Source organism: Pithys albifrons, chromosome 6 (genome assembly GCF_047495875.1).
Source record: "Pithys albifrons albifrons isolate INPA30051 chromosome 6, PitAlb_v1, whole genome shotgun sequence".
In the NCBI taxonomy this organism is placed as follows: domain Eukaryota; kingdom Metazoa; phylum Chordata; class Aves; order Passeriformes; family Thamnophilidae; genus Pithys; species Pithys albifrons.
The window spans coordinates 36,308,145-36,321,774 of NC_092463.1; the positions used below are offsets into that span (position 1 = coordinate 36,308,145).

General features: G+C 38.9%; 1 protein-coding gene across 7 annotated transcripts in view; it reads left to right on the forward strand.

Annotated features, from left to right (window-relative positions):
- The window catches only part of PCNX1 (pecanex 1), an 88,367-nt gene extending 75,054 nt beyond the window's left edge, over positions 1-13,313 (forward strand). For all 7 annotated transcript variants that reach the window (XM_071558217.1, XM_071558219.1, XM_071558220.1 and 4 more), the window contains 4 exons: positions 1,423-1,664; positions 2,694-3,130; positions 4,815-4,955; positions 8,368-13,313. In XM_071558217.1, the coding sequence (XP_071414318.1) occupies positions 1,423-1,664; positions 2,694-3,130; positions 4,815-4,955; positions 8,368-8,508 (961 nt within the window). In that variant the 3' untranslated portion in view covers positions 8,509-13,313. The remainder of the gene's footprint in view (positions 1-1,422; positions 1,665-2,693; positions 3,131-4,814; positions 4,956-8,367) is intronic.
- Positions 13,314-13,630: the final 317 nt, after the last annotated feature.

Below are 13,630 nucleotides of genomic sequence, written 5' to 3' on the forward strand. Positions count from 1 at the left end.
AGAGGAAAGAGGACAAAGTCTAGGTGCAAGAACCACAATTTCAGCTCTAACATTAGGTCTAATAGTGATAGACAATGCAACTTCTGTATTATTTTTTCAGTATCATTGCTTTTGCAGTCTGAAACACTGTTTTTACATCATCAGGACTATTTGGTAGAGTTCCTGCCTGGCACATGTTTAGCGTGAAAGTGCCCATATTAATGTCATTAGGGTATGCTTGTACTGCTCAAAATGTCACGAGTGTTACAAATAGTCTGTCTGTCAGAGCCAGAACAAATAACTGGAATGGTAATAATATAAGTTTCTCCACATGACCCTTGGGTAATTCAGTACAAACTTGCTGTGCTGTGTTTTATAGGCCATGAGAACTTTAACTGCGCTTCTGGTGCCTTATGACTGTGGCTCCCAATGCAACAGTGGCAGCTGTGTGTGGCATTCAGTCCCAGTTCTTACCTGTTCCAGGAGCTGGTGCCATAGTCTGGACAGTCCTGTAGCTGTTCTGATTGTCATATTTAAGTTAGATGTCTACAGCACATCAAAGGAGAACATTCTGTTTCACGCCAGAGTATGCCAAGTTTACTGCAGTCTGAGGTGTTTGTCACCTGTTCCCATCTGCTTGTCCAACGCAACAGAGTAACAGATGAAACTGTGATACAGAACAGTTTTTACATCCAAGGTGCATGTGCTTTGGGAATTTGGATCCTGAGGCAAACAAAATTGGAAAGGAGTGCTCAGTGTATCTGAGTGCGACAGAAAGACAAGAAAAATAAAAAGTAGGAATTGCAGGGAAGAGGAAATGTGCTGTGTTTCTTATGTCCATCTGAAGCTTCTTAGTGCAAACAATTTGAAAAAACTGTGCAGTTATGTAGATTGGGAGATGTTGGCTGACCCTACTGTCTGAATGTTCAATATGTGCTTCAAACAGTTGTGAGTGCAACTGAAGGTAACAGAAAGCAGACACATTTTAAAAAAACCCGGCAAACATTCTATTCTTGCCATTCTGAGTAGACAAAGATTTTGCAGTATAACAGTATACATGACTAGTGTGTTGAGTAGCATAAATTTTACTAAACTGTTACAAAATAACCAGAATGTTCTATCAGCATTTTAGATTTTGAATTTGATCATATTATTGTAGTACTTCAGAAGTGACATAATTTTTAAAAAACTATTTTATATTAGCATTTGACTTGTCATAAATAACTATTATTGAATACCTTTCATGAAGAATATGGCAATCTCTTAGAAAGCAGCATTTATATTTGCAAAATGTAATCTGAGAAAATAAAGTCAAGTTCTATCTGATTTTTGTAAGTGCTGTGGATTGTGCTGAGTAAAGCTTTTTACTTGTCACAAGGCATTTCATAGAATCCTGATGATTAGAAGACCTGACTTAATGTATCAATTGCATTATATTTCCAGACTAAGGAAAGGCTGTGGAGCTGGCTGCAATAGTGGTGGAAATATTGAAGATTCAGATGCTGGAGGTGGAGCTTCTTGCACAAGTAATAATGCAACTATCAATGAGTCACAGAGCAGCATGTCACAAGGAGGAGGGAATGCAACTACAGGGCAGGGACCTGGAGCAGTACAACACCCTCCTGTTGCAGCTCATCCCACAACTTTTCCTGCAGCTCATCCACCAACTCATCCCTCCACTCTGGGTAAAGTTAAAACAAAGAAACAACTTTATACAAGTCCAGTGTCATAATCAGAACTGACCTTCCAGCTCTTAGGCCTAAGTTAAAATAAAAAGCAGACAAAAGCAATGTGGCTTTATATGTTGTTAAGAGCTGCTGGATTCATCTCAAACTACAGTACTGTTTTATGCAATGCAAGGTTCCCAAAGAGATTTGGACAAAAGGGATATAGTTGTGCCAACAAAATAGATTAAATAACTTTTTGTAGCACGTCTCTGCAGATTGGATCTTTTCACTTCTGTCATATTGTCTGTGAAAGCTAAACTTAACATTTGAATGTTACTTATTTATACAGTGGAATAAATTCTCTATTTCTGTAGTATTCTAGCTGAATCCTATCCATAGTGATGTGTAGTTAGGGAGGTGACAAACAGCAAAGGTGAGAAAGTTTTTCAAACACTGCCCTTACAAATAAAAATGCATGTATGTAGCTGAATGAATATAATTAGCACTGTCAGCTGTGGAGAGGTGTCTGCAAGTACTTAGTATAGTGACACCAATGCACATGGACTGCAGTTTGTTTTTAAGGGTATTAAATTTTTTTGGACTTGTTTTAAAACAGCTTTTGTTCTCATAAATTTTCTAACCCAAACTTTGCATGTGTAGTCAAGCATATGAAGAAAGAATATTGAGTGGTTTGAAACATGGGCATCAGTACCTGCTTTATTGCCTTAAGTATGGGAAACTTAAGTGTTAATATTAAGGAAGTATTGTTAATGCCAAGAGAGCAAGGCTGAGGCATTTTTCAAGCTACTTGTCTGGCAGGGATTGTGAATTGACCAGAATATGAAATTCTGAGGTCAGATGAGTGGAGTGTATTCAAATGTTCTGCTGTGTGAAATGCAACAGAGATCTGCAATACAGCTGCTTCAGATGATGTTGATTAGATCAATCAGTTTTGTATATCTGTGCACTAAAACGTTTGTGTATCGGCAGACTAATGTGTGTGGGAGGCTTTATCAAACTTTCCTGATTCTGTATCTTTTATTTCAGGCATGAGTCACAGCTCTCACTCTGTGCAGTCCAGCCTTGTCAGACATTCCCCTGCCCGTGCCTCAGTTGCTAGCCACTCATCTTACTGCTATGGCAGCCGTCACTCATCTCTTCGCACTTCCACAACAGGCTTTGTGCCTTGCCGGCGCTCTTCCACCAGTCAGATATCCCTTCGGAACCTCCCATCATCCATCCAGTCCCGCCTGTCTATGGTGAACCAAATGGAACCTACTGGCCAGACTGGGGTCAGCGTGCAGCATGGACTGCCCTCTTCAAGCAGCTCCAGCCAAAGCATCCCAGCCTGTAAACAGCATGCCCTGGTGGGCTTTCTAGGGACAGAAGGAGGGAGCAATGCAGCTGAAACTCAGTCAGGTGGCAATGCAAGCCCTGCAAATCAAATGCAAGCCAAAAAGGATGACGTTATTTACAGAATCCAGGTGAATAGTCTAGAAGAACAAGTTAACCTATATTTCCACATGCTATTGTTAGTTTTTACTTTCTGTGTTGTTGAAATCACTGCTTTTAAATACATTTACATTCAGGAATGTCTGGGTATACAGTTTCTGTGCTGCTATGTTTGGAGAACTAATATAAGGGAAAGGCTTTCTAGACTAGCCTTCTGGTTTACGTTATTTATATGTTTTGCTGTAGTACAGCATTGAGAAGGCAGCAGAACTCAGTTCTGCTTCATACTTTGTTTGCCTTTATCCATTACAGCATGTAAAGCTAAACAGCTTCGTTTTCAGGGTAGAAAACAACTAGCTTTTTTTCTTTGAAGCCAAGTAGATTTTCCTCAAAAGTAAGTGTGAAAATACTTGATTTCAGTTCCATATGTATTTATTCTTTGGTTATTGCTATGTCAGGGCTTAATCAGCAGCACATAGTACACTATTGACTAAGGTAATCCTGGCAGCCCTAACTTGATTTGAAAATCTAGAAATTTATATTCTTGCTTTCCTAGCTCTTGCCCCACATACATGTCTTCAGTATTATATTAGTGAGAAACATCAAGTGTATTTAATAGACTAGATCATAATAAACATGATTTCAGGGCTAATATCCCCTCAGTTTAGAGTAATCCTTAGTAAACTGCATCGTAGTGGGCAAAGTTGACAAAGTAATTTTTCAGGTCTGTGCTTAGCTTTTATTTGCTGGCAAGGGCCCTTTAACGAAGCTGCTTACTTCCTCTGTGTAAGGAGGATAAAGGCAAAGTGGACATTTGCGCTTGGGTAGTGGACATTACAGAGTTCTCTCTGTCCTTAAATAGGTAGAAGTTTTTAGTTTTCTCCTGCTTTCCTCTGTGGAAAGGCCAGTTTACTTCAAAACATAGGGTGGGTCTCAACCAACCATACTAGTAGTGAATTATTTCTGCCTAGCAATAAATTCTGCAGGACTGTGTTTCTTAAGATACTATGTAAGTGGGCAGTTAAATGCCTCCCTGACATCCGATCCCGTCAGATCTCGGAAGCTAAGCAGGGTCAGCCCCGGATTAGTACTTGGATGGGAGACCTCCTGGGAAATGCCGGGTGCTGTAGGTTCTAGTCCTGAGGACTTCACTGGCACTGTCCAAGCTCGCTCGGCCGTGGCAGATGAACCTCAGGACTTAAACGGTGGGGCCAGTTCTGCGCACGCTGAGCCTCACCTAAAATCCACTGCGCAGGCTGGAAGGGCACACCCACGTGGGGACAGCCCTTCCCAAATCTTCGTTCGTGAAGTTTGGCCATACATACATGTTGTGTAAGAAGTAATGAGCCAATTTTAACAGCTCATCATCACTTAACTGTTCCCTGATGCTGGACTGTGTGCTGCCAAGGCTCATGTGCCAGCTCCTCAGACCCTGCCATGAGCCAGTATAACTGAAAGAGTGGGAAAGGGAACCAGTCCTGTTGCTTCAGAGAACTGACATACTGTCAGCTGTGTCTGAAACCACAGCCTAATTTCCAAATTTGGTGCTGCTGGGGCTTTTTCCTAGACTGGAGCTTGTTTCCAGCATTGAAATGGATCAGAAATCAATTTCAGTGGGTTCAAGTCAATTATCTGGAAATATGCAAAAGGTTATAGTTTATCTGTTTCTTTTAAATTTTGGCTGAACTAACAGTCAAAACTCAATCCTACTTGTAGTTAATGGATCCCAGTCAAGTACTGGAAGGGATCAACGTGTCAAAAAGGAAAGAGCTGCAGTGGCCAGATGAGGTGATACGGCTAAAAGCTGGAAGAAACAGCTGGAAAGACTGGAGTCCTCAGGAAGGCATGGAAGGCCATGTAAGTTTTGCTTAGAAGTTGGCAAGCTAACTTAAAAAAAAGAAAAGGCAGTGTCTGCATTCTATGGCAGTCTGCCCAGGTGTCAAGGCCAAAGATAGATGTACTAGTAAGTTAGGTCAGCAGCTGTCCTCAAACTCACTGTTGCTGAAAGAGCAGATCTAGAATACTAATTTGAAGCAGAGGGGTATTTCTGCAACTCTATGCAAAAGATACAGGATGATGTTTTGAATGTTGTCCACCACCTCTGCTTCCCAGACTTCTTTCCATCTCTTGTCATGAACTCTCAGGCATTGCACTCACTCATCCAGCTTTCATTTTCCTTTCTTTAAACTGTTAATCCCTGAGCCAATACAGAAGGTAAATTTGCCAACAAGTCTTTAACTGAATGATTAACAGCATTTGGTTTTAAATTATACTGATCAAAAAAGAGCCAAATAAGTTTGTCTTTAGACATCTCTTTATTAAACATTATAGGTGTTTTCTTCCCTTAAAGAAGGAAATATGTTCTAAAACTTGTGCAAGCCTATGACTTGAGATTCTCTCTTTTCCCTAGGGGGTTTACATTTGCATTTTATAGAAATTTACTGCATTAGTTAGAAAACTTATCTCCTAATTTAGTCTCTTTTTATGAGGAAAAACCCCAGATCTGTATTTGAAGCTTTTTGATTTTTACTGAGGTGTACACTTTCCTTTTTCACCTTTGTGTCTATAAAGATGCTTCCATGAGTATTCTTTCAGTGCTAAATAGTAAAAGAGAAGAGCCAGTAACATTGTGTCTGCATTGGTTCATAAATACAACTGTATTTTCATTTGGAATATGTCAGTTTTGAGAGTTTAGAAGAAATGTTTTTGCTTCCCTGAACTGGAGGCATTATGTATACATTGGATTCAGGGGACAGATTTTGCTATCTAGAAGTCCATGTATGTGCGAACTTCAGGTCAGAAATGGTGATATGCCAGATTTACCTTGCTGGTGTATGTTTGTGAAGGAAAGGCCCTAGAAATACAGTTATTCATGGAAGAAATTATCAGAGTTGACAGTCCACTCTTGAGATAGTAGGGTTACCTTGTAGGTAACACCTGGGAATAGAATACTGTTGCATTCACAGTTATGTTTGGTTTAGACATATATTGAAAATTAAGAATGTCATAAAGATGTTGAATGTAAAGGGTTATATTGAAACATGTCCTGTTGCTTGGTATCATTGGACAACTTTTTTCAGGAGTTTAAGACTGTATTTTGGAAATTGCAGCACACTGACATGTACATTGATGTTACAGAAAGATTGAAACAAGAGGATTTAAAGGTCAGAGTAAGCTGCTGTTCTGAATGCTTCTCATCTATTTTTGGTGGAGCATACTGGCATTATTTAACCTAAGAGGAAAGGGGAAAGCACCAGATTATCCAGTGTGTGATTAGGAGAGGATTTAATTTGATGGCATAGTTTCCACTGCCTGCTTTAGCTGCCTGTGGTTAAACATACTACTGTCAGTAAAGTCCTTAGCTCCTAGGACAGTATTCCCTTTCTGATCTTGCTGCTGTGGTCCTTACTGCAGATAGGCAGAAATGATTCTTACCTGCTGAGACGCTGCTCATCGAGCAGTTTACCCGATGAAACCTTCTGTCAGTGCTCTCACTATGAAATTCAGCACTCAGTAGATAAAACTTTGCTGCTATGTAGAAAGAAGTATTTTTCCTAGCTTTGCTTTGTACTGCATACTTAGCAAAATAAAGTGTATATATAAGGCAGGAAGACATGACACAATTTCTTAAAGGAATTTGAATTTAGCAGTCCTCTTTGTAACATAGCCACTTTTTCCGGATTTGAGATAAAAGTATACTCAGCATTATCTTTGTTATACATGACAAGGGCATGTAAAAGAACCTTTTGCCTCCCAAGAGATTCTTATCACCTCTTGACTATCAGTGACATAATTTTGCATGTTATCAATCACTTATGGGGACCAAATAAATGCCAGTCATGATAGAAGAGGTGGTAAAACTGAATTTGGGGTATGGCTGTTTACAACTTTTGCATACACACAGTTTCTAAGGAGCCATGATAGCGATGCCTTTGGAATCAGCCCTTATCTATCTCAAAAGCACCAGTTTTTAAGTTGGCCAACAAGGATGTAGTACTTGGGACTTCACTGGGAAATATTTTATGTGTCTGGGGATAGAATATCCCAGGCCTTATTCCACAGAGCTGTGTAAAATGTTTGTATGGGCACACTTTGAAGTCAGACTTGAATAGACCACTCAAATATCATGCTGCGGCATCAAAGGGGAACTAGAGATGCTGTGCTTTGCTGCCTGAAATGTCCTTTCCTCCCTGTGAATGCAGCATAGAGCACATGAAGTGGATAAAGCTCAATCCCCTTCACCCAGTGTTCAAGAAATTGCCAACTGGTTTAGTGAAGATTAAGTGGATCTCTTGGATTTGATCTTGGAAGATACAGATCACTTGGAGGTTTTCATCTTTTTCTTGCCACATGTATCTTTACAGATCTTGAGAACTGTGCTGTCTTGGATTTTGTAAAGATTAATTTTATTTGCTTTTTGATTTGAATGAAGGGTTCTTTTCCCAGAACTTGTGAGTTTGGGGTAATTCTATTTCTGTGGAGCTGGCAATACTTAAAACCATGTTGCTGGAGCATCCTTATGGTTTCTTTGAGGCACCCAGAAGTTAAGGGTATATTTTTACAGAGGCAGCTGAGCAGCAGGATTCTTGGGAACAGCAGATCCAAGTACATGAATTCTGTAGATCGAAGGGAGTATGGGACAGCAGTTTGTAGCATTTTTAATTTTAAGTTATCTTTGAATAACTTAATTTAGAAGATCAAACTTGCATTCACAGTTAGTAGAGAAAAAATCAGAACAAGGGTGTTGACTCAGGTCAGCCAATAGTTTGCACTTACCTCCTGATGAACTGCAGTTGTGTTGCACGAGACTGATATTTCAAAACTGTTGCAGCTAAAGCATCAAAACATCCCAAATCTGTACATGTGCCCATTTTTCAGTTGTTACTCACTTTGCATGAAGTGTTTGGTTCTCCTGGGGGCTAAGTTGTTTGTCCCTGCTGAAATCTAAATCAAAGACTGGCTGTTTTCAGGTAAGCGGAGCGTTCTAACAGTTGGGCTCAGTGTTGTCAGGTTTAGCTTTAAACCAGCACATCAGGTCTCTTCTAACCTAAACAATTCTGTGATTTAAGATCCAGATCTTTAGCAACACTTCAGCAAGTAGCTTATCTTTTGGTATCCTATCACTGAAAAAATGAGCAACTAAGTCAGTACAGCACTTACATTTTTGCTTCTTTTGCCCTGTAAGTCTAGAATTATCAGTCACAACTTTGATATGGCAGCTCTCCCTATTGAGCTTACATCTTATTACACTTTGTTTTTTCCCCACCAGGTGATTCACCGCTGGGTGCCTTGCAGCAGAGATCCAAGTAGTCGGTCACATATAGACAAAACCATCCTGCTGGTTCAAATTGAAGATAAATATGTTGCTGTTGTTGAAACTGGAGTCCTTGAACTTGGGGCTGAAGTGTAAATCTCTTTGAGACTGAAACTTCCCCTTCTCCAATGGTTCAGAAGAGAAGGGTCCAGAAGAAGCAGCTCCTGGGACATGAAACTTCGGTCCAGTTGTAGGAAAGGACTTGAAACACAGATTTGTCTAAGTCCCTTGCCCCAAATAAACAAGTGTAAGAAATTTTTTTAAGTTGTTAGCTGCTGAAGAAACACTTGCATGAAGGATAGATTTGTTGAGACATATCTTTTTGTTTATAAATTTTGTTATGCATTGCGTAATGCTTTAAATCAACAAACTTTTCTGTTCTAAGATCAGAGCACCTCATATTTTTCTAATTGTTTTGCCAAAAATCGCCATGTCTTGTCACAGAGTGCGTGGAATTCATCCACCTTATTTTAAAGAAATTGACTACAGACCTTCAGTTTGGTGAAATGGTGTAAGGGTTTCAGGTGTGGCAAGAAGAGACTGAACAGATGTATAGATTCTTATTCCTTATGAGCTAAACATTAATGAGAACTGCACTAATTTTTTTACAGCAATGCACTAAAAACAACCCTGAGATTGCTGAGAACATTTATTTATATATATAAATATAAGTATATAAAATACCATTATTTAAATTGCCTTTGGGATTAATCCCCTCCCTTCTCCATATACATGTTGATGGTAAGGGCTGTGCCACGGGTTTGGTTCTATGTTCTGTATTTCATACAAGTGCATTTGCTGCATCCTCTTCACAATAAATGGTAAAGTAAAAAATACATAGAAAAGCACCCGAGTATCCCTGTACTACATCAGACTCAATTGTGGTGGCAGTGGTACCTCAAACGTGTACAACACATCTAGCTTTAAAGTGGGCCCAAGCTCTGACCTTTCATCTGTCCTCCTTCACTGGCCATGGCTACTTGGCTTCTTCACACCCAGAGCTGCCTGGGTGGTTTCATTCGCTCTTCTCTGGCAGACTCGGCTCTTAGAGTTTTGTAGGGGGAAGTGCAGGTCCATGATTTCTTCATGGATACTTGAAGGTTTTTTTGATTCTATCCAATTAAAAAAGAAAAAAATGGCAACAATAAAACCCTCCAAACAACAAAAAAAGAACGCAACAAAATTTGACTTCTGTTTTTAAAGATCTTTTATAGAAGGCACAGCCCTAAACTTGTATCACTTTTACCACCTTGCCTTTTCTTTCCCTTTAGTCTTCATTCTTTTCTATGACTTGAATTTTATTTTCTGTGATTATATATTCTATGTAAGTGTAATTTGAGTATTTATGACTGTGAAGTTGAATTATTCATGTGTTACATATCCTAGGTTTTACTGTATTTTTTTAAAAGTGTGTATTCAGGGAAACAAGTAACTCAGAACTATCATGGGAGTGTGAGAGGGAAACTGGTTTATTCTTGACTTGCAATTCCTATGATTCACTTTTCTTAATCCGTAAGAAAAAAAATGTACCTGTTGTGATTGTTTCCTGTTTCTGACCTGTAATTATATAGGACTCTGTGGAGAAACTGCATACAGTCCTACCTTTTGGGAGCAGCCATCTTCTTCCCAGTCACCTCCACTTCTTTATGTGTATTGTAACTAGAAGAGACTTCTGATATATCTCACAGAGGTTATAGTAATTATTTCTCTGACATCAGAGAAACATTGTCCATTATGGACCCTAATGTAAGAGTGAAATTATATGGGATTGGGGGAAAAAAAAAGGGAAGGAACAGCTACCTAAGAAACATTGGTATTCCAACTCAATTTCCTGTATGCCATCTAGCCACAAAAGGGTAAGTCTGTGTGCCTGGTAACTAGTCAATTCTAGATTCTGTTCCCAGTGAATGATACTGGGACCTTGCTTGTGTCATACAGTATGCAAACTTGTACTCAAAATACTGTGTACCTTACAGTTGTGTATTACTATTCAGTTTATTCATATGCAGTCCCATTAAGTCATGGATAAGTGCACAGTTCCAGATCAGCCACAGGTAAAACTATGTGGGACAGCAAAATTATTTATCATGTATACACCCTTTAGTGTAGTTGAATTAATCTCCTGCATATCTGAAAATGGAGTACAGTAGATGAACCTTCTTTAGCAGTCTGGTACTGCTCTCATTGGGAATGAAGAAAATGTGTAAATTTTGAATTGAAGGTGTTTCAGTTAAGGTTTTATTCTGTGTTCTTCCCTTCATTAACCTTTCAGGTTTTCTGTATCACAGGAATATTCCTTCATTTTAGGAAGAGAATTTTGTTTGAAAATAAGCCCTCATTTGATATTAGTTGCATGGTGTTTTTTTAATTTTTTTTCTTGTACTGAAACCTTGAGGTAAACAAATTCCTGAAAAACAAAATACATAGAGTTTTGTTGGTTGGTTGGTTGGTTTTTTTTAACTTGACTGAAGCAACTTTCAGTATGTTAACTCTGGTTCTGAACAATCTCTCACTCTCTTCAGGGTAAGATAAGGACAATGTCGGTTGCTGGTAATAGACATGATAGGAATTAATGGCTTGTTGATGTGGAAATTTTAGAGTGTATGTAACTGCATGGAATTAGATCAGGAAACAGCAGATGCGGAAAGTCTTTCTTTTTTTTTAAGGGGCAAAGAGAATTCATGGATATTTCTAATTTTTTTTTTTAAGTTAGAGTGTTCTTGCCTTCAGGAGATAGATTTTAACATGGCCATCTATGAGGTTAAATACCTTCATCAGCAAACATCTGTTGTGAAGCCGTTCACATAACGCTCGTATCTATTCCGTATCTGCTCAACAGAAGCCACCTAGTTGAAATTTCACTCTTTCATAAGGCTTTGGAAAATTAACTTTTTAAAATTTTTCTTGAACTCTAAGATTCATCTGCAGTTGTGTGTTGGTTTGTGCAGACTTTGGTTTCCAGTGTGCAAGTGACAAATACATGTTTGTTTTCTTCTAATTCCCCACAGGATAGATCTGCTGTGGAAACCTCTGTTTTAGCTGGAGATACTTTAATCTTTTGTTTTCTTTTCTTGGTCTTTGTCTTAATGTGTAGTATTTTTCTCTGCTTGTGAGAATGGAAAAGATGGGTATTCTCAAATTAGCCCTGTCACTCCAGATTGAGTTTACCATAGAGCAGATTTTTATAGATCTTTCTTTCATGAAAACCTATTATAGATGAATGCTTCACTTTGTCGGCTTGCATGGTGATATTCTCTTGCCATAAGAACATTCCAGTTAAGTCCCACTGTTACAGCTTTCAGGTAGATCCCAATCTGTTTTCTTTTTCTCAGATTTCTTTAAAGGTGGTATCTACATATACATTTGTAAGGACTTACTTCTTCCTGAAATACTCAGTTACAGAAAAATTATTGAAAACCTCACTAATTAGGTTATGTTCATTAGTAAAAATAGCTACTACCTGACTTTTTAAAAACCTCTTCCCATTTCACTTCTCTGTGAGATCTTTTTACATATTCTGATTAAAACAAAACCCTCCAACAATGTATGTGACACCACTGCTGACAACAAGGCTTCTGTGCCACTTGTGCTGTATGATATTAGTGATGGGTTCTGGGGATCTCTCTCATGGTTCAGCGTGTGTGAAATGGCTTCAGAGTTGTGGGAAGATGGTGATTATTTTGCAGTAATTCCATGTAGGCTGAATGGTCCTACAGCTGCTTTGCCTGGGACATCTGGCACGTCTGAGTAGTAATTTCAGCTTTCCAGTCAGGTGTGCATTTATCACCAGGCATTCCCATCCCATGTTCACAATGCCTTGGGGACTGAAGAACTCTCTGAGAAGCCTGGGTGACTGGTGAGGTGACAGATGAAGACTTGTGGCACAGGTCCATGCCTTTGGTTCTTTGGCAAGCAGCCATAAAGCTTTGTTTGGACTTGGGCAGTGGGGGGAGAAGAGATGCTTGCAGTTGGATTCAGCTTTCTCTGGTGATGCACACACCACCATACGACCTAGGAGTGTAGATAGAAAAACACTGCTTTGAAGATCTTTCTTAGTTATAGAACTCTGCATTCATGAAATGGAGCTGAATAGATTGCATTTCTTACCATTAACAATATTATTCAACTTATATTGGATTTGGGGTTGTACCACCACAGGTTTTATGTACTTGATTTTATTAAGGAATTTTATACCTATTATATAGGCATCTATTCTCATCTTGTCTGGCTTGCTATTTGATAATTAATGCAGTATGTTTAGTGATGCTGGACTCTTTCAGAAATTATACTGGTAATTCCTGGTGCCTTAGTAAAAAAGTGGGTACATAACACCTTGGTGGAAAGTAACGCATGTGACTTGTTTCACCCCAGCATGATATGCATATTTCTAAAAAGGTGATTAAGATGGCTGCCCCAAAAGATTTTGGGAGTACACCTACATCACTTGGTCATGAACATCTGAATATGAGCAACTTTTATGACTTCTGGTATGTACAGTTTGAATAGATAATCGGGGTACATTTAGGCCACAACTTTGAAAGATGGCAATCAAGTAGCTGGATGTGTAACTTCATACACAGACGCCCCCAAAAGCTTAACAATAGCTGCTGGTTAGGAAATGGAGAGGGGAGTAGCACATAAAGGAGAGGATGGCTTTGGTTTTTAATGGACAATGAAAATATATATTGCCTCTACCAGCAAACGGTTACCTTGCCAGGGATAGGGATATATGTTCCTGCGTGTCTGTGAGTATGTATGTGTCTGCGTGTGTTATTGGAAACAGCCTGTAAATATTGTAGCTGTTTAAAATGGAAAAGGCAGAGAGTTTTTTGCAACATGTTGCAGCAAAAGAACAGTATTGACAGTGGAGAAACACTGAGAAATAAAAAAACCTTTTTTCACTTGTTGTCATTTATTGCACTATTGTCTTAAGATGTCATTCTCACAAATTCCCTGTAAAGACCATTTTAAGTTTATTCAAATCACCCTTTAAAAGTTATCTTTTATGTAGTTGTAGTAGTAGAAAGGCTAATCTCACCTCTTCCTGTTTTACTGCCAGCATCATCGTCGTTTTCATAGTTTTACATGAGGGCCCCATGCCCTTACACAGTTTATGGGTTTGTCTTTGAAGCGTTTTCTCTGTTGTTCATTTCCCTTTTCTTGAATGTTTTTCAAAGCCCAGAATGCTATTGTACTGCCTTTATGCTCAGTAATTTTT